Raw genomic sequence first — 20,255 nt, 5'->3', positions numbered from 1 at the left:
ACACAAAATAATGTTATTTTTAGCAACATCATATGACCCCTTTAACATTCTAAAAGCTCATTATTCCAAAGATACTACAAGCTAGTCAGTGTATTCAGTAAAATATCTAAAACAAATAAATTGTTATTCATCTATTGCACAAAGCAACATGAACTAATATAAAATATAAACGATTAACAGGTGCAAGCGTATGCAGAGTTTCTATTTAGGCTATAGCACGTGTTTGCAGCGTTGAGCAATGCAGTGCTGAAATTTGCGTGCTCATGAATCCTCTCATTATAACACACGAATTGTAGACATTATGTAAGATTCATTATGCATATATTTATTGTGTTATAACGGAGATTTGTGAGATTGCGATGAACTGAGATGTCTTTTAGAGATTATAAATGCAGCGCTCTTTGCTGGCATTCTGCCATGCCAAACCATGCACGCAGCAGCCACTTGGTTTAGTTAAAAATAACAGTGTTCTGTTAATGTTGATGCTTTAATAACAAATATTTATCGGGAGCGTGTATGCTGGGATTTCATAAATTTCATGGAGAAAAAAGTAACGTAACTAATAATGTAACTAATTACTAATTACTTTTGAAATAAAGTAATCAGAACAGTAACGTGATTACTTTTAAAAGGAGTAATCAGTAATTTGATTACATTTTCAGAGTAACTTGCCCAACACTGTTGCTTAATAAAGCATTTTTTATGGCAAAACAAACACCTTAAAAAGGTGTTTTCTTAAAAAGCCTTTTAGGATCAAGCTTTCAAGAAAAAAAAATTGTCCGTTAACACGAAATTGTTGAAATTTAAAACTATTTACCCATTTTGGAATATATAGAGGCCCCAAAAAGCATTAGAACACTTAAATGACACTTAAGATATCTACATGTCATCCCATTCGAACAAATTGATATCATAGAAATCAATGAATACAACAGAAAATATAAAATGATACCAAACCAAGTGTCATCTACAAACATAAAAAAAACAGTATAGCTGTTGTTTTATGTTAACTTAAGTGCACTTATGTTCACTTTTTGAAGCTGTAAATAAAAAAAAATACTGATTATTTGGGTACATTTTACAAGAAAAATTTTCAGTCTTTCTACTTTAAAATTTCACGTTCAATTCCATGTTTCTTTGTAATAATTTGTGAAATTTACTAGCAATTTCTGTGTGAAATTTTTTATTTTTTTTTTGCTGTGTTTCTTTAAAATAAATTCCTCTTATTTTAATATTTTGCAATAAAACTCCAAATACTTTTGGAGACTACTTTTCTCGATCTGAGATCTAAAGATAAAGAACCTTTATTTTTAAGAGCTCTTTCTCTTTCAGAATACTTGCCCACCTGTGGGAGACAGCTTCGGTAACCCCACCAACAGATTGTTTTGGGAACCTCTCAAAGTCAACGACATCAAGTGGAACTTTGAGAAGTTTCTGGTGGGTCCAGACGGCAGACCTGTAATGCGGTGGTTTCCAAGAGTGAACGTTTCTGAAGTTAGGGCAGACATCTTGAAATACTTCCGTCAGCTTGTTCAAAAGGGTGATTAACTTTGAAATAGTGGATTTAATTGTACATTCAGTCTCTCCAGCATAAACTGTGTTAAACTAGTTAACACAGGGTTTCTGCAGGTTTTATGAAGGTAAATTTAAGACCATTTTAAAAACAGTTCAAGAACATGTAAGGACATTATGTCAATGTTCTCTAACTCGTAATGTCTAGGGAGCCTCAGTATTTCTTGTTTTACAGTGCAAAATTCTAAAGATGTCTAAAGATTCTTAAATCAGGATGTATAGAAAAGCGAGTGGACAAAATAAGTTTTGTTTTTGATCAAAATTAATTTATGATTTAAATGAACAAATATCTTTTTCAAGTGCATGCACCATTTAATCCCATTACTTTATGAATTTAAGACTTTCTACTGCGATTTAAGACCTTTTAAGGCCTTAATTTGTGGAAGGGGTAAAGTAAGACTTTTCCAGACTTGCAGAAACCCTGTAACCGCAAGATAACATGGCAAAGTTAAAAAAAATGCAAACCTTTGTGAATTGGATTATTGTTACAAGAATTTGAACAGTATGAAATTGAAGTAAAAGGTTTCTCAGACTGCTCCTTCCGGAGGCTGTCAAGCGTCAGCTTGTTCAAAAGGGTGATTAACTTTGAAATAGTGGATTTAATTGTACATTCAGTCTCTCCAGCATAAACTGTGTTAAACTAGTTAACACAGGGTTTCTGCAGGTTTTATGAAGGTAAATTTAAGACCATTTTAAAAACAGTTCAAGAACATGTAAGGACATTATGTCAATGTTCTCTAACTCGTAATGTCTAGGGAGCCTCAGTATTTCTTGTTTTACAGTGCAAAATTCTAAAGATGTCTAAAGATTCTTAAATCAGGATGTATAGAAAAGCGAGTGGACAAAATAAGTTTTGTTTTTGATCAAAATTAATTTATGATTTAAATGAACAAATATCTTTTTCAAGTGCATGCACCATTTAATCCCATTACTTTATGAATTTAAGACTTTCTACTGCGATTTAAGACCTTTTAAGGCCTTAATTTGTGGAAGGGGTAAAGTAAGACTTTTTCAGACTTGCAGAAACCCTGTAACCGCAAGATAACATGGCAAAGTTAAAAAAATGCAAACCTTTGTGAATTGGATTATTGTTACAAGAATTTGAACAGTATGAAATTGAAGTAAAAGGTTTCTCAGACTGCTCCTTCCGGAGGCTGTCAAGGGGTCGGTTTGGAGACTGGCATGTTGATGACGGGAAGGCTTGAAAACAGACACTCTGTGGTGCCTGACCTGAGGCCGAGGGTCAGCGGCAGCTCTTTAGTGCATTCAGGCTGCTTTGCTGTTCCTTTTCGATCATGTCTCATCTCCTAAACAACCTTTTGAACTTACTGCCACCTCTGTGGATGTTCAGTAAATAAAGACTGAAATGCAAGAAACAAAATGCTTTCTTCTGGTCATTGCGTTCCAGGGAATGTCAGATATGGTGATGCAACTTGTACTTTAACTCTCACACAATAACATTTGGAGGTTTAGACAGTTAGAATATATTTATTATACTAATCAGTTACAAAAGTTTCACACGAGGTCTGCTTTCACCCACTGGAGAAAAAGAGTCATTCCAAAAAGCACAAAACTGCCAACCAGTAAATGATGGAAACGAGTAAATAAAGCAAATCTCAAGAGTGCAATCCAGCTCAAAAACATTTCGATTTGAAAGCACTAAACTCAACTCGCTCTGTTGGTTAAATTCAACCAAATGTTCATAAAATAAATGCCTGCCTTTTTTTTTTTTTTTACATTTACATGACATGTATCACACCATTTGAAAGTTGCTCGCCTTTGGGAATATTTTGTGAGCATACAAACCTTTTTGCGTTTGGTTCAAAGCATTGGTCAGTAAGGTTGGAGACATTGCACATATGCGGGAAAACAGCCTTCAAGATGGCGGATGACCGTAAAAGCAGAAAGGATATGATTTTTACCCTGTTCCAAACATATTACAATGTTTTTAAGTGCAACACTAGAGCCATTGTAATCAGACATTTGGTGATTTGGTTATTTCCTCCTCGTGTTCAGCCCAAATCAAAAATGAGACCAATGAAAGTGGGCTGCACTAATGTGATGCATTAACTTATTTATTCTGGCCCACTTCCTGTGATTATGCATACGCACAAACCCACAAACTCACATCCTAGAGTCTTCCAGTAGCTACAATATGTAAAGGGAGACACAAAACAATACACTAAAGACAACATTACTTAAGACAATAAACCACACTCAGCTGTCAAAACAATAGATATAAATAACTTATCACTTCCATTTGCACATCAGGAATAATGTTTTTGAACACAGAATCTTAAAATATATTAAGCAAAACTACCATGATATTTCTGTCGTCCAGATGAAAGCCCTCCATGATCAATTATCATTTCAATTTCAATCATATATCTGAAAGATCAACAAGCCATGTGAAACGCTTATTAAAGTGTTCCCAGAATATAATCCAAATGATGAAAAGGTTAACAGGTGTTGTATATGGCTTCAATAAACAGTAGGGCAGATGACCAGTCAGAGTAACGCCAGCCTGTGGTGACACACGCAGACGTTCAACAGTATGTGACTCAATCTCAATCACGGCCAGTGAAGGAATCATGAATCAGTTCGGTCACATTCTACTGTTAGCTATTTTCAAGACAATTCCCCTATAGAGTTATAATTTTTAGATACATATTTTCTCTAATTGCACATACAAATGTTTTTGTCAGTCTCAATCAATACCAACACGTGTCAGGGAATCACTAAATATGATGTTTTCAGGTGGCTATTATTCAATTAAGTGGTGGAGATCTAACTCTGTAGGTAGATTGTCATAAGAATAACGTTCAATCATATTATCCATTAAATAACTGACTTCAATTCCTGCATAGAATTATATAAAGCAGATAATTTAAACTTCAACAATCATAAAAAGGTAAAATAATAAATGTATATACTCTTAATTTGCCAGAACAGTGTTTCACAAACAGGATTATAAAACTTAAGTATATAAACAACATTTTCATCAGTGGTAGATATATATATATACACAGTAGGAAAAGAAACAATAGTTCACACCATGCCAACTGAAAATAAACTGCATCATGCTACTAGCTGGGAGCCATTCCAGGAGAGAGAATATGTGGTTAGTGCTTTCCGGGGTCTATGTTCTGACGCTCCCTTTTCCCAAATCCAGTTGCTCCCATTTCTGCCAACAAAAAAATAAACAAGTTAAGAACCCTCATTTATAAAACATTGTTTACATTTTTTTGTAAATAATTAAAATATTGAATTTAACACTTTTATTCAACAAGGTTGCATTAAATTGATCAAAAGTTAAAATAAAGACGTTTACATTGTCACAAATAATTTCTATTTCATGTAACTTTCAAATGAGCGCCAAAACAGCATATGAGAATGATTTCTGTAGGATCATGTGACACTGAAGACTGGAGTAATGGATGCAGAAAATTAATCTTTGCCATCACAGAAATAAATTACATTTTAAAATTTAGTGTACAGAAAGTTAAATATTTAACTGAAATAAATGAACATTTACCATTACTGAATTATTAATTATCTGACACCAAAACACCACCAAATTCAATTTTGATCTTGACAACATGAAATAGATCATATTGCTGAGCAAACAAAGGATATTCAGTAGGAAATAATGTAGGGCATGATTCGAGTTTATGCATCTGGATTTGACAAAAGTGTAAAAGTTGAGTTATGATACCACTAACAAAATATTGGTAGTGCGTATATACAACACTATGGAAAGTAGCTATCACTTCAGCAGAGATGATGTTTCATAGGTGGAAAATGACATTATGCTTTGATAAAAGAGTATGCAAAAAAACGTTTTCATCTTTAGAATAATTTACATTCATAAATTATGCACAATGGAAAGCAAATTGCATCCATTTTTATGCCTGTAGATGATACAGATAACCGGACAGACCCAAACTGAAACTAAACTTCATAGGCCTCGTACAATCATTGTGAAATTTAAAACTATTGCCATTTCATGTTTCTTCTGTCATGGTTCTCATTGTCGTCATCATTTGAACTTCCTCCAGTGGAAGCTGATTGATTCAGACAGAACGCTTGAAATATCACTGGGTCAGACTGACATTACGTGGCAAAACAAAATTAATCCTGGTGACGCAGAAAGGACACGCAGGATGAATCTATTAAATACCTGCAGTTTCTGGAGGGGGTCTCGCTGTGTCTGCTTGTCCTCTGGAACCACGTGGTTGTGGGAAGGATGACTGCCAGGGAAAACCCTGAACACACACATACAAACACCCAAACTGATGTCGAGAACAATGGTTTCGATCTCTGTCCACTTCTGCACACTGAAGACACACTGTACCTCTTGTAAAAGCCTGTTTGTACAAATCATAATAGCCACACGTCTTTTTCATACCACGTGGTTAACCACTTGAAAAATGCTGGAATGACACTGTTGTGTCTGTTCCAGGATGTAAAGGAAGCAAAAATCAGCAAAAAAAAAAGGAATTTTTCTCACAGTCGAAATGTACCTCCTCTGAAATAAAACCGAAAAAACCCAACAACAACTGGGTTACAGTAAGTGTATTACTAGATTTGAGGCGAACCCATTACTTCGGTATCAAGTTGATCTAAACAAATACCAAAATGAACTTCTTGGGCAAAAATAATAAAATAAAAAAAATAATAATAAGATTGAATTAAAAATCAATTGAATTAATTGTGCCGTGTAAATACAGCCTAATAGACTTGACTAATGTTAAGTTATTAACAGAAGTAAAAAGCGCAATAATTTATTTGTTCTTTAGTACTGAGTGTTTACTTGAATAATTGAAAAACTTAAAGCAATGCTTATTTGAGAAACACTTTAAAAGGCTGTTTTAATTTAATTTGTTAGAATTTTATATTCATATTTAAATAAGGGTGCTTTTGTTGTGGTATCAAAACCCCTGAAATTTTACTGCTGTTGCTATCGCATACTTACAGGGTTGACAGGCTGGAAATCCCTGCCAGGTGCTGTACTGATGTTAGGCATCCTGGGCGGGAAGTGTATGGGCCACCCCTCTAGACCTTGATGGCCCACCTGTACAAACGGGCCACAGTATGGAGGGCTCATCGGGCCATTAGCCGAGCCAGAAGTGGGATCGGACGTCCTCCTTTCCTGTTGCCCCTCCAAAACATTGAAAAACAAAATCTAAATAAGTTCCGGTTGTCTCCCGTTTAGGGATTCTACCACATTTGTAGACTGTGATCTGTATTAATAACAGCTTCTACCACAAGGTGGTGCCAATGTGGCACATTTACCTGCTTATGTTGCATCTGAAGTCTCTCTAGTTTACACCTCTCGGCACGCTCTCTCTGACACTCATTCTGTGCTTGATGAAGCTGAGAAACAGAGATACTGAATTCAGAACTCGCATAAGATTCTTTCATGTCTCATTATTAACCAACTGGGCATTTCTCTGGAGTCGTTTCACTGGTTAGAGCTGACAGTCTATGGGTCCGTATAGTTACTGACCTGATTCGTCAGATTGGTCAATTGACCCTGCAGCCTTTCCACCTGCCGCCTCAGGTCTTCTTTCTCTTCGTTCATCCTCTCTCTGTCGCTCCTCTCCTTCCGGAAATCCTCTTCAAAGATTTTCACCTGAAAAAAAATTGCATGTGATGAGGATGCAAATCTACAAGATCTCTGCAGCCATTGGTGCATTTCAGCAGACTGTAAGGATGAAGGAAGCTATCAAACCTCAAGCAAACTCTATGACTCACTGTGGAACCTTGACACATTTCTTACAAAGCGTGTTTGATAAATGAGGTAAAATGTCTGCAGAATCAATTCATGTAGAGTTTCAATGAGGGAAACCTTAACTCCTAGAGAACCTCTGAAAAAATTTGACGCAATGAGAAAACTCAAGCGTCCCGAGGAGCTTATTCACTGTTTGAGCTCATCTGACCACAGCAGGGCACTGTGCAATGTTAGTGTATACTGTGACCCCACAGTATTTGCACACTTTAGACACAAATGTACGAATTTTACTGCAGTCAATAATAAATTATAACATTTAGAGTGGTCCCCACTTGTTCCACTAACATTTGACAAGAAGAATGTTGTTTTTAACATTTGACAACAAGATGTATCAGAGTCTTCAAGTGTTTGTACCTGCTCCTTCAATACAGCTATCTGTGTGTGCAGCTCCTGCTGTCTCAGGTTGGCCACACCTTCTCCCAGGTTCATGCCTGGCTGGGTGGAAGAGGGAGAGTGGAGGTTCAAAGCTTCCTCTAATGCCTGTAAAAGAGACAACACAATCAGAACTGATGTTTGAATTTAAAACAATATTAAGCAAAACAAATTTTAATCAGCACAACATTAATAAGAAATGTTTCTTTAGCACCAAATCAGCACATTAGAGTGATTTCGGAAGGATCATGTGGCATTGAAGTCTGGAGTAATGGCTGCTGAAAAATCAGCTTTGCCACCACAGGAATAAATTACATTTTAACATATATATTCAAAAAGAAAACGGTTTTAAAAAAATCCAGCCTTGGTGAGCATGAGACATTTAAAAAAAAAAAACATTAATCTTATCGACCCCAAACATTTGAACGGTAATGCACTAAATAAATAAGAAAATGCATTTCTTTTACAAATGCCATAGGGCTTTGGATTAGTGCCTGCCTAACTAAATGACAATGGAAAGCTGTGTGTGCTTTACTGACCCTATTAAGTCGCTGGATCTCTTTCTCCTGGTATTCTCTTTGTTTAGTAAGTGGCAGCAACTGGTCCTGCAGGTAACGCACCTTTTGTTTCAACTCACATGTTTCCGAGGTGAGGCACTCCTTCTCGCCCTAAGACAACATTTAGAAATACACTGGTTAGCCACGAGAGCAAAACACAGTCACTTGGTCATATATCTAGACTTTATACAGTCAAAGATTTTGTAAGGGTCATTTATTGTTTGACACTAGTGAAGTGAGGGACTGTCTTTAAAAGCATCTTTCTATAAATGTCACATATTTCCAGTAGGGCTGCAACCAGTAATTAATTGGCTACCTTAATCAAATTATGTTTTTGATTAATTAGATAAAAAAGTGCAAGTTCATTTCCTGTATTGCAATTAGGAAAAAGTCTATCAACACACTCTTTAGTTAAAATTACTGCGCTACATTTGGGTGCTCAGGGATGTCTTTGAGGTTTACCTGCAACTCGCTTTCTGTAAGGACGTTTTGCAAAATGGAAATTATCACATGACTTTGAATACATAATGTCTTCAAATAAAAAAAACAACTCAATCACAAGCAAGCATTTGTCAAAGCACCCGACACATGCCAGTCTGCCCACATGAAACTCTTATGACCTTCAAAGCATGTAATACAAAAACCTGTGGTCAACATCATTTTTTCAATTTCGATATCATAAAAATGCATTTTTAATGACTACAAGCATGTATGACATACTAGCATCAGACACAAAATTTTGGTGTGCCTCTCCTATGGAACATCTGTGGTCTGCTGTGGGGGCGAGTCATGCTGTCAAAACTTTTGTAATGCTGTCCATAACTCATAAAAAAACTAAAAACCATGAGAGCATTGAGATGTAAAGATAAGTAGGCAGTAGATGTGAAAATGAAACCAGTTGTCACATGATGTCTATGACACCTAATAAATTTCTTTATGACTGAACACCATATCAGCAGCAATGGCTATATTCATGGCAAAATCAACAGTATTATAATTACAATATCTGACACTCATTAAAACTATAAGGCAGTTTATCTGTGGCATGCTTGACTGAAAGGAAACCACTGCTATATACTAAGAATGTCATATGGTCAACTAATGGGAATGACTGGTGCTTCCCAAGAGAAAACTGAAAGCACCGAATGACTATTTGAAGCCTTCATTGAGCTCCACAGGGGTGCAAATACAGCAAAATGCTCCATAAAGAGTAAGAACATTTAAATTCTTAAAAAAAAAAAAAATAAATAAATAAAGAAGGGCTTATTAATGGTCTTTTTTTAGGGAAAAAAAAAACTTACACACTGTCTGACAAAAATGTAAAGCTTATTTTTCATTTAGGGGTAAGTTTATCTGGATTAAACCACAATAACAGGCTGACATATATATATATATATATATATATATATATATATATTCAAATTAGCCAGAAAACAATGTATGAATAGAGGAAAACGAGTTAACTTTTTAAATCAGAATTTCTCTCCACCTAAAAGTAATAAGTACAGATTGACTGTGGATGTGCCGTCTGCGGCTGAGACTAGGGTGTACCTGCACATTGTCGATCTTAGACTTTGCGAGGAGGAGTTTTTTGTCATAATCTCTTTGTCTCAGTTCACGTTCTGCTTCGAGCTCAAGCACAGCCTTTTGGGAGTCAGCAAGCCGCTGCCGTAGGTCTGTGATCTATAAAGGAGGGAAAAGTCATAAATTGATGAAGGCTCATCTGACAGTTTGTTTTTGTAAATTGGTTTCAGATACATCTGTTAACAGGCCATTCTAACACAACATAAAGGACCATTAGTTACAGAGCTGCACTGAACTGGGCAAAAATGTTGTATATTACAATTTGCTTTAATCTGCATGCCCGAGTGTGCCTTTATCAGAAGTTTGATAAGGGGTTGTAAATCTATTTTTATCAAAGAAAGATTGATAAAAAAACAGTAAACCGCAAAAATTGAAAACAAAGCAATAAGAATAACAAAAAAATTGAGTTGTTTTTGTTCCATTGCTCTGAGTTTTAACACAATCACCCCATGACGACAGAGGATGCGTGTAGAAAAACAGCCCCGGTATGCTTTTTTTTATTTCTATTTTTTCTCTCTCCTCTATCAGACCGAGCAGATGCAGAGATGCAACAGGCATCACTATCTCTGGGCCGTGAGATCACGTGGCTTTGCAACCTTGGCCAGCCCCTACGGCGAGCCACAACAGGAAGACAGTGGGTACCGGCGAGGTGAGGGAAATTCTGCCAGAGGTGTGACAGGAGGGGCCTGTGGTCTGGTGTGCAACACTGTGACACACACACAGAATTGCTTTCCATTCCTTTGCCCCAACAGCATTTCCACCACCACCCAAATGCAGTAACAGGACCTGTCAACACCCTACATGTTATACAGGAATTTCATGTGATGATTCATATGCTTCGATCTCCCACCATTCACACACCGGCTAGCTGGACTCATCAAGCAGTTGTTGTTACTTAGTAGAGTGATTCATGTTTCTTTATGGGTTTCTTCTTTTTTTTTACTATCAATAAGGTGAGCCACAAAGGTTACAAGGCCAACTGGAACATATCTATAGAGCATTTCTAGGTATATGTTGTTATGTACCTTCTGCTCAAACTGTGTCTTCATTGAATTCCACTGAATGTCCCACTGTTTGTTCACCTCCAGTACCTGAGAAAGGTCAAATGCAACAGTTTACACGTCAGAGTCAAATGGGAAACTATGACAGCAGTAAAGCAAGCATAAAGAAAGCAGGGGACCTCCAGAAAGTTCTTACATCTTTCCTCTGTTTCTCCAGAAACTTGATCTTTTTCTCATACACCTCCGGATCGCAAGTCTTAGATGGTGTTTTTTCCACAGCTTTACCAGACTGTAAATAAAAAAAAAATAATAATAATAATAATAATAAAAAAAAAATATATATATTTCAATTATGCATTTGCAGCCAAATACCAGTACTTCAGTACCAAGTCAACTCTAAAATGTTAACATTTTTAAACAAAAATAAACAAAGATTTAGGCTTACAAAAACTGATAAATAAATGACAGTGACAAAAAAATTAAAAGAGAAAATCAGAAAAAGCTCTTAAATGAGCTTTTTTTTTATTTTTTATTATTACTGGTAAAACTTGAAGATTAAATATTTGCCATTGTACTAAACTGTTAATGTGTTAATATTTATTTTAATATTTAATGAAGTGGAATTTGTTTGCAAAACTTTAAAAACATTAAACCAAGAGACACTAAAGTATAATCCCTTGCTCTGTCAAATAAAAAAAGTGACCAATAAATAATGGCCAAATCTGTATCCATCCTATATCTTTTCAGCAGAACTGAAACACAGTATGAATTAGCTTCCCATTTAAATGTCATAAAATATCCCTGCTAGACTTTAAACTGAAAACTGATAACATAATATGCAATCAATCACAGCAATTAGTTCATGACCGACCAAAGAATTTTCCCATCACACTACAGTACAGCAGTCTTTAGGTTGAGTCAGAATGCAACACAATGACCATGTGTATTGTTCTTCAATATTTAGTCATACCGTGAAAAAAAGCCCACAAACAAGGAACTTCAACAGAAAGACCATTGAGGAAGAGCAGTATTCAGAGCCAAGGTGGTATTCCCAAAACTAATCTAAAGGGCAAAAGTGACTCAATAAGACGCCTCTCAATTTAGAAACCGGGGAGCAATTTGCACATTGGTTCTTTTTTTTCTTTTTTCTAAGAACTCCCACTGAAAAAGCTAACAAAACAGAAAAGCAACTAGACCGCAACATCACTGGTCTGAAAGGGAAATTAAAGACAAAAACAAAAAACCCCCAACACAAATTTAGAACAGCACCAGGAATTCTATGGTGATGTCACCCGAGATAAAGAGGTTCATGGAAAAAAGTGCACAACAGGTCATTTCCACCTTAGTTTTGGTTGTCTCTTCTTTCACTGGCTCCTCCTTTGGGCTCGGTTGCTCAATAGGTGCTGCTTGGGCTCCTCCGCTGACCTGCTCCTTCAGTTTCAAGTTCTCCTGCCTGTCCAGAGTACACAGAACCAAAATTAAAACTGGAAAATGAAGAAAAGAATTGCAGGATTCTCTATTTGACACAGTCAGAGAACAAGCATCAGATGGAAAGACCCCTCAGTTCCAGCACAGCGGGAAATACTGTGGCCCCTTATTATATTTTCACAGTTTACTCACACTGATTCTTCTCACAGATTCACAATGGGCTTTTTTGCTTTTAGTTGTTCCATGAGTAAATTAAAAGATGACTTTATGATAATGAATATAAATGTGAATTGAATTACCTCAGCTGTTCAAAATCAATGTTACGATACTGGAGGTCCTCCTCCATTTTTTTCCTAAGCTCATTGTTTTCTTGTCTTAGCTGTTCGCAGAGTGTCTAGAGATAAGAGCGAATTAAATTCTCAGTAAATCAAACATTGATTAATTCACATAACACAAATAATAGCCAATACAGAGGCTTAAAAGGTGTCACAAGCGCAGCCATCTCACCTGTAGGAGAGATGTTCTCTGTTCGTTCTTCTGGACCTTGGATGATAAGTGGTGGAATTCCACAGCCATGCGGCCCAGGTGAGACAGCAGCTGGTTGGGATTGGACTCTTCAGCAAATACACTAAAAGAACTCTCCAGTCGCCGGAGTTGACTTGCCAGCTCCATGTTCTCCTGTGGCAGGTGAATCACTCCAGCCTGCATTATAAAGCAGAGTTTACCTAAATATTCTTCCCAAAAACACCCCAACATATAATACCAATCACTAGGGATCAAGTGGCACTTTTACTGTCAATATCTAGACTTCATCATCCCCGATACATATGAAGAGCACTGCGAAACCATAAACTGAAAGTGAAAAAAAACCTTAAATACCTCTATATAAACATTTCCAGTTTTGCAAATTTGTGAACAGAAGTTTTTGTAAACCTAACCAAAGAGGTATTCCATAAACTGATACACACTCATGAGTTTTTCAGTCTATCTGCATAGTAATCCTGGAGTTTCCCTCCGAGTCATCCAAGGAACAGCCTCATACAGATAGGTTGATTCATTATGATAAACAAATCCCTGATAAGGAACGGCAGCAAAAAACAGCTGAGCAACTACCGTGACTGGAATGTGGCACACATGACTTACATGCGTGGCACAGAATGACAGAATATGGAATGTTCGAAACGGAACAACAATCCAGCAAAATACACACAAAGTTCACACGTGCAGTTGAGTGACTGCAGCTGCCCAGGATTTCCTAACATCCCTAAAACTCACCGTCTGGGTTTCCGAGGCCGTCTTCTCTTCCATATTCACCACCTCAAACTCAGATGAACTTTCCTGTAAACACAAGAATTCACAGCGTTGCAACACTTGTTCTGACCGTCACACAGAATACCAACTCATAAAGAACATTTTACCATTCACAAATGAGGAAAAACTACAACTAAAACTAGAAGTTAAATCCGCATTAGATTTATACAGCATGTTGCGAAACAATATGTTTATGTTTAGCACAGCTATGAGGGGAATATATCATAACACGTGCATTGCGATAATCACATACAATATTAAGTCATAAAGGATATTTCACTGTTCACGTCAAACCAAAATAGCCAGCAATTCACAAAATTGGAAGTTATATTCCCAGTGTGGGATTTTCACAACATGTGAATACCATACTGTTTTCACAACATCAAAGGTATAATGGTAATTCAACAAGTTATACCATGTTATGATAAACTCATAAAGGATATTTTACTGTTTTTACTTCACATGTGAATCAAATAAACAGCAATTCGCAAAACTGAAAGTTACATTACTATGTTACATAACATAATTGACTTGTTACCTTAAAGTCATAAGGGCCTTTCGCACCGCGGGAACCTTTTCATAGTACTAGAACTAATTATGGAACTACCCACTTTTTGGCATTTTCGCACCGCCGGAACTGGGTGCGATTTTAGTACCGGACTGCCTTTTTCGAGAACCAAATTAGCTCCTACTCCAGACGCGTGATGTAAGTAGACATTGATTAGCCAAACGCGTACGAAAACACCCTCACCCGCCACGATTTAAAACGCCGTGTAAACATACTGTAAACACCGTTTCAACTTATTTTGCAAGTATGGAGAACAGCGATAGATGGACGGACACTGAAGTGCAGGCACTTTTGAACATTTACGCAACGGAGGAAATCCAGTAGGAATTCGAAGGAACAAAACGTCCTCCATCCTCCTGTTGTTAACGTTGTTCTTCTTTGTTTCCGTTGTTGAACACCGCGCACAAATGACGTCGCTATCAACCGGCTTACGTCACTTCCTAGTACACACTGTCGGTGCGAATGAAACCATGTAAATGGTACTAGGAAATAGTTTGCGCAAAATCGTCCCAGTACTTTAGTACTGTACATTTAGTTCTGGAACTAAAGCGGTGCGAAACGCCCTATAATGGTATCGTTTTGATAGCATGTTTCCAAAAGTTTCAGTAGAAGTGCTTACAGTTGCCTCTGGTTGTAAAGTATTTCCAGTTAAACAATCCCGAGATTCTTGTCTTTCTGTTGTAGGATAAGCGTGATGTTTTCCATGACCTAAAGGAAGCCACAATCACAAGATTTCTGGTTAAAAAACAGGTCTCTCCGGTGTCAAACCCTTTACCAACCTCACTCCATCAGAATATTGATATAACTGTACCTTGTGTGTCTGTCTGAACAGGGGTGCCCATGCAAAGACTGGAGGCAAAGCTGGTCGTGGACGACTTCAGTGCTTCGTTATCCCTCACCAGCTCCTCCACCCTCTTCCGAAGCTTGGCTGCCTCTGTCTGAGACTCCTCTAACAGGTCTCCTACCAGTCACGAGAAAACAATGGGTTACATGACATAAGCACACATAATAAAAAAGCAGCTGCCCTGACACAATTGCATGTCAAATGTTGGAGTTACTGCAACACTGCGCCAGCTGCTAAAAGCTGAAAATCCAGAATCGCTTCATTTCTGATCCAACAATAGACCTTGAAGTCTAAATTAGCAACACAAGATACCAGTGAACTAATAAAGGGGTTGATGACTCAGATGCCCAAAATGAGCAACATGTAAGGCATTTAACTATATGTAACCTCAACTTAGTCACTGACAGATGTTGAAATTGAAAATATTAAGGTGATTTTTATAAAAATCTTCCCAGGTGGAGTATATTAACTGAATGAGCCGGATCAATCAGGTTCATGATTCTCAAAGGCATTAAAAATAGGTGGCAGGCAGTTTATAATCCCTCACCTAAACTCTTCAGACCTTTCATTCTCTCCCTCAAAACGGCGTTTTCCTCTAGCAGCTGTCTGTAGCTGAGGCTGCTGGCCTCGTCTTTCACCTGGCAATCGCTCCCACCGGGGTCATAGATGCGATATGGGCCTTTTCCCTCCATCTGTCACCCCCGTCACTTACCAAACATGTTTCCCTGTACTAAAACAAAGAAATCAGGAGGTCATTCATTTGTGTGTACTGTACAGACAGGTTAAACAAAACTCTCAGATTAGCACTGACAGCATAGAAGTGCATAAAGATTGTTGATTTGCAATTCAAAGAGAGGCATTTGAATAATGGCATCTTGGGGATTTCTCTTTGGCTATTTCAAGACATAATGATTTGAATGCACATCTTTGATATCATATTCCTAACTAAATGTGTCATAGCAGTCATTAAGATATTCTAAAACAGTTTATGATTTTCCCATCAGCGTTTAATAAGTCAATCAACCAAGACCAGCATAAATCCTCACTCCCATATAACCATGAGAAATGACATTTACGCTAAGTGACAGGTAAAACCAGCAGCCAAACAAAGGAATAATCATGCGCCACCAGACAAGATGTCATATCCTAGTAAGACAATTTCTCAATAACAAGCTCTTGAACACCAAAAACACAGCCACATACCTTCACAGCAACTGTAAACCCAAGTAAATCTAAAGCTAAACCCTTTCACTTTCCTTTCCATGACAAGACCTGTTTAAACAGCTCTAGTAGTGTCAACATCACGGTGACCTTAGACCAGAGGAAACCTTATCTAGAGGATCATGTTTATTTCTAATCCCCTCCAAGCTCTTAATCAACAGCTCTCAAATGACTTCACTTAACAACACGACCTCAAACAGACACGGTATGTAAACCTTAAGCTTTTATTAAGAATGAGCCGAAAGCCCCTACCCACACAAGGTCAAAGCCAACGTATTTTGTGTTCTAAATAAATGACTCACTTTCAAAACAAATGTGATGATATTAGCTTAGCATCCGGCTAACAGCAGGTGATGTGTTTATCATGCTAGCAGACAAAAGCTTTCACGCTAGCTCTCCCTAAAGCCACAAACAGCACCTAAATACGCACGATGATGTCTTAAAAGAGGATAAAACATAACGGTCCCTCGATAACGTTTATACATACCTGTATTTTACCGCTAGTTTTTTGTTTTTTATGAAAAGAGGAGCTCTTTCTGTACCTTGACGGAGACGCGTCTTTGATCGGCCGGAGGTTTGCGGAAGTGGTTCGCGGCGAGAGCTGGGAAATTCCGCAGATATAAACAGAGCCGCGTTCACTCTAGTGATGGGAAGTCCGACTCATTTCCGCGAATCGGTTCATTCAAACGGTTCGTTCGATTCTTTCACGTCAGAACGTAATTGCGCCATCAAGTGGTCCCTTATAACACGCTCTGAAACGTTCAAATAAAGACATTTTTTGGCATGCATCACAATAACGTTTTTCTAGTTTTAATAATAATAAGGGTGTTTATTATTTCCTGTTTCCAGTTCAGTGTGTTGCAGCCAGCGTTTACTTGTAAAAACATCCTGTAATTTAGAACATAAATATAATTTGCTTTTACAATACTAAAAACCAAAGGTTTTGTATGCTTTAATAAAAATGCAATTTTTTAAGATAATTTAATAAGATCTGTCATAATCAGGCCAAAAACATATTTCCGGTCCTTTAAAATCTCTCAAATTAGTCAAATCCGGACACTCCTCGCTTCGTGGATCATTGCGAATCGATTCATTACGAACCGCTCGGATCGATTCAGTACAATTAGTGAAAGAATTGTTAGTTATTATAGGTATTATAGTATATTATAGGTTATTAGTTAAATATATTGGTTTAGTGGCTGTACTATTTCAGTGACTGAGCTCATATAGGCTACTATAGAAAAAAATGACTCATCTTCACATTCTATGATTGATCGTCGTGTTTTGATAGAACATTAACTTTTAATGATTCGTTTATGGAGCGCCTGCTGTTCATTTGACGTTAATGTTTCACTGACTGCACTAGTTCTCCTGTCTAATGTCTAATGTATGTGAAACGTTGTGATCAACGTTAAAGCCTACCAAAAATTGTAAATATGTTTTTAGTAGTTCGTAACAGGATAGAATAAAAATACACATGTGACTGTAGTTTACATGTGTGGGTAAAATATATCTAATCAATATTAGATAGCCTAACATGTTTCAGATTTATATTTAATAAAAAAAAAAGTTGCAAGGCGTCCTTTACTCTTTATTTAGAGTAGGCCCACTTATTACCGTTATAATCCACCTGGATCAAATTAAAGTTAGACACACACAATGGCACAGACACACATAAAATGCACTTTATCATACAATTTATTTTCATTGACAAAACAAGTAGTTTTATAAAGAATATGCATATCATTGTGTCTCTGGTGCATTATTTTTGAGCCACATATGCAACATACAGGGTTTAAATGTAGCTATGCATTCATTAAACAGCCTATAGTGATTCAGAGTTCTGTCGTACTTACTCATACTGGTGTGAGTTATCTTGAAAACTTTAATCAGTACTGCAGGAAATTAAATTGGCTATCTCAGCTGTTCTAAACCCCATTAGTTAATCTGAAAATTAAAAACAAAAATTAAAATACAAATTTCAACTCATTCTATAATATTTCTTGAATCTGAGCTGTGCTAATTTCACTAGTACATGAAGAAATAAAAAAATTCACAAGGAAACAGATAATGAGATGTTGAATTGGGTAACAGAAGAGTTGTCATTATTGGCCAATTCTGGAAGTTCAACCATTATAAGCAAATGACTGAAATGTTTGTACATCGTAAATATTTTCAGCATTCTTAACATAACCACTACACTATATGTCTGTGTTTATACTGCAGTATGATGTACAGTACATATTTTTAAATATGCATTAGAAAATGCTTTTAAAATACAGTCATGATGAGGGGTGCAATTTTGCAAAGGGGTGAAACATGCTTGGCATAGGCTATTAGGAATTTTATTGTCAAAATAATAATAATAATAATAATAATAATAATAATATAGAATAATAAAATATTCCACAGTATATACAATAGCCTACTGACAGTAACAAAGCGGTCAGGAGTTTTGACTTTATGATCATTTTTTCTCCATTATGAGGAGAGGGTGTCTATTTGTTTGTAATTTTCAGCATGTTTCCAATGATACCATTATATATAAGCTTTTTGTCCTGTAATCCAAGTATGAGTTCAGTTTCCATCATTACAACACCATAGAGCAATAATATTCTTACAGGAAATTTAATGCAACTTTATGACAGTTTTTTAAGTATCATTGATAAGGCAGCCATCACCAAATCAAAATGATTACCCTAATATCCTCTTTGTAAATCTTACCCTGCATTGAAAATAAATGGTGACATCTTGTGGAAATTTACCACTGTGGTATTAAGGATTAACATCACACACGTGCTAGATTCTGCCACATATGTGTGCGATCTAAATGTGTGTTTAATGATACATTTAAGTGGTTACCTAATAAAAATAATAATACAAAAAATAAAAACACTTGTAATATGATTTATTTTAAATACCGGATTTCAACAATCAAGCAACTTTACAACTTGTACAGCTGCATGTACAGTAGAGTGTGTCCAAATGAGTGTCCAACTGAAATATATGCATTTGTTTAATTAAATGAAATGCACTCAGATAGTGTTTACAAAAAAAGGAATCAATTAAAAAAGCAAAATACTGTTTAGAAAGTTAGATTAGTCCAGTTTGAATGGACAACACACCTTTTAGTAAACAATACATAAATAGGTGACTTTTAATACAATTTCCTTTGAAATTTACTACTACAATCAACATCATCATCAAAAAATAAATTCCCCTTTGTCACAGCTTTTATGGAAATCCACATTTTCTGATTTACTGATATAATTTCCCATTTTTATCCAAGCTTTAAAAAAGATACATCAATTTTCTTTCTATGAATAAATTAAAAAAAAACATGGTTACTCACCTACACATTATACTTGTGTCCGAGAGGCGTTTTTTAAGGAAACTGGTGGCAATGGGGGAAGCGTTTGCTGTGTTTTTAAACAGAAGGGGAAATTCCCACATAGTGAAAGGCCCTGATATTTTTTTTAGCTCAAAAGTGGGACCTGGTATGTGTCCAGGAACTTGAGACTGCTTAGCTAAGTGTTACCAGACAACAGATATTTAATAGTAACATAGCATATTTTGACCGTTTACAATGCGGGAGTATGCGTTGTAAACAGGAGTGAAGGATTATTACATCAAATTATTTAAAGTAACTACATAAATCAGCAGTTTAATGCCTGATCTTAAGTTAGTGGATTATAATACACCATAAGTCTACATGCATTTATGGGACTCGTAATGGTCCCATAAATAAAGCTCAACAAAGGATAAAGGTCATAAAACAAGTATAATTGCATTTTAGTTGTCTTTCAAAAGTTTTAAAACCACTAAAAAGTAATCACAATTACAGGCACAACGGAAAGTGCACTGACAAATAACCTTAAATTTCTTAAATGCAAAACTGCATGCAGCTTTTGTAAAATCAACAGAAAGTACACTTATGTTATGCTGTTTAAGTTTTGTCTGCATAGTAACCTTTTGTTACCTCTGACATTAAGCATCTCGTAAC

The 20,255-nt window shown here is 36.4% G+C and overlaps 1 protein-coding gene and 1 pseudogene across 5 annotated transcripts; one reads left to right on the top strand and one right to left on the bottom strand.

Annotated features, from left to right (window-relative positions):
• Window positions 1–2,887, top strand: part of LOC107749745 (glutathione peroxidase 3-like) — an 11,372-nt pseudogene extending 8,485 nt beyond the window's left edge.
• Window positions 2,888–3,108: 221 nt separating this feature from the next.
• On the bottom strand, window positions 3,109–19,899 carry LOC107749743 (TNFAIP3-interacting protein 1-like). Of its 5 annotated transcripts, none has more exons than XM_016564894.1 (18): window positions 19,605–19,899; window positions 15,579–15,761; window positions 14,999–15,148; window positions 14,807–14,895; window positions 13,584–13,646; window positions 12,816–13,010; window positions 12,608–12,702; window positions 12,222–12,333; window positions 11,077–11,169; window positions 10,905–10,970; window positions 9,847–9,978; window positions 8,278–8,406; window positions 7,721–7,846; window positions 7,082–7,207; window positions 6,868–6,948; window positions 6,548–6,736; window positions 5,753–5,837; window positions 3,109–4,756 (listed from the first exon to the last, which is right to left on the bottom strand). In XM_016564894.1, the coding sequence occupies exons 2-18, from the start codon at window positions 15,721–15,723 to the stop codon at window positions 4,695–4,697; spliced, it is 1,938 nt and encodes a 645-aa protein (XP_016420380.1). In that variant the 5' UTR covers window positions 15,724–15,761; window positions 19,605–19,899; the 3' UTR covers window positions 3,109–4,694. The 5 variants fall into 5 exon arrangements, with proteins under 5 accessions (XP_016420380.1, XP_016420379.1, XP_016420378.1 ...); XM_016564893.1 differs by lacking the exon at window positions 19,605–19,899 and adding an exon at window positions 16,740–16,906; XM_016564892.1 differs by lacking the exon at window positions 19,605–19,899 and adding an exon at window positions 16,795–16,906.
• Between the last annotated feature and the right edge of the window lie 356 nt (window positions 19,900–20,255).

This window comes from Sinocyclocheilus rhinocerous, unplaced genomic scaffold (assembly GCF_001515625.1).
Source record: "Sinocyclocheilus rhinocerous isolate Xijiao unplaced genomic scaffold, SAMN03320098_v1.1 scaffold860, whole genome shotgun sequence".
NCBI lineage: Eukaryota > Metazoa > Chordata > Actinopteri > Cypriniformes > Cyprinidae > Sinocyclocheilus > Sinocyclocheilus rhinocerous.
Note: the sequence above shows the minus strand (reverse complement) of the source record. Positions and strands in the feature narration are given on the sequence as shown.

Bases quoted from the DNA above. Each gene is read 5' to 3' on its own strand.
- LOC107749743 (XM_016564894.1), bottom strand. From the start codon at position 15,723: ATGGAGGGAAAAGGCCCATATCGCATCTATGACCCCGGTGGGAGCGAT. The intron at 15,149-15,578 runs GTGAGGGATTAT...CGTGACTGGTAG, and splicing joins GAAAGGTCTGAAGAGTTTAG to GAGACCTGTTAGAGGAGTCT. The intron at 12,703-12,815 runs GTGAGATGGCTG...TCTTATCTCTAG, and splicing joins AGAGAACATCTCTCCTACAG to ACACTCTGCGAACAGCTAAG.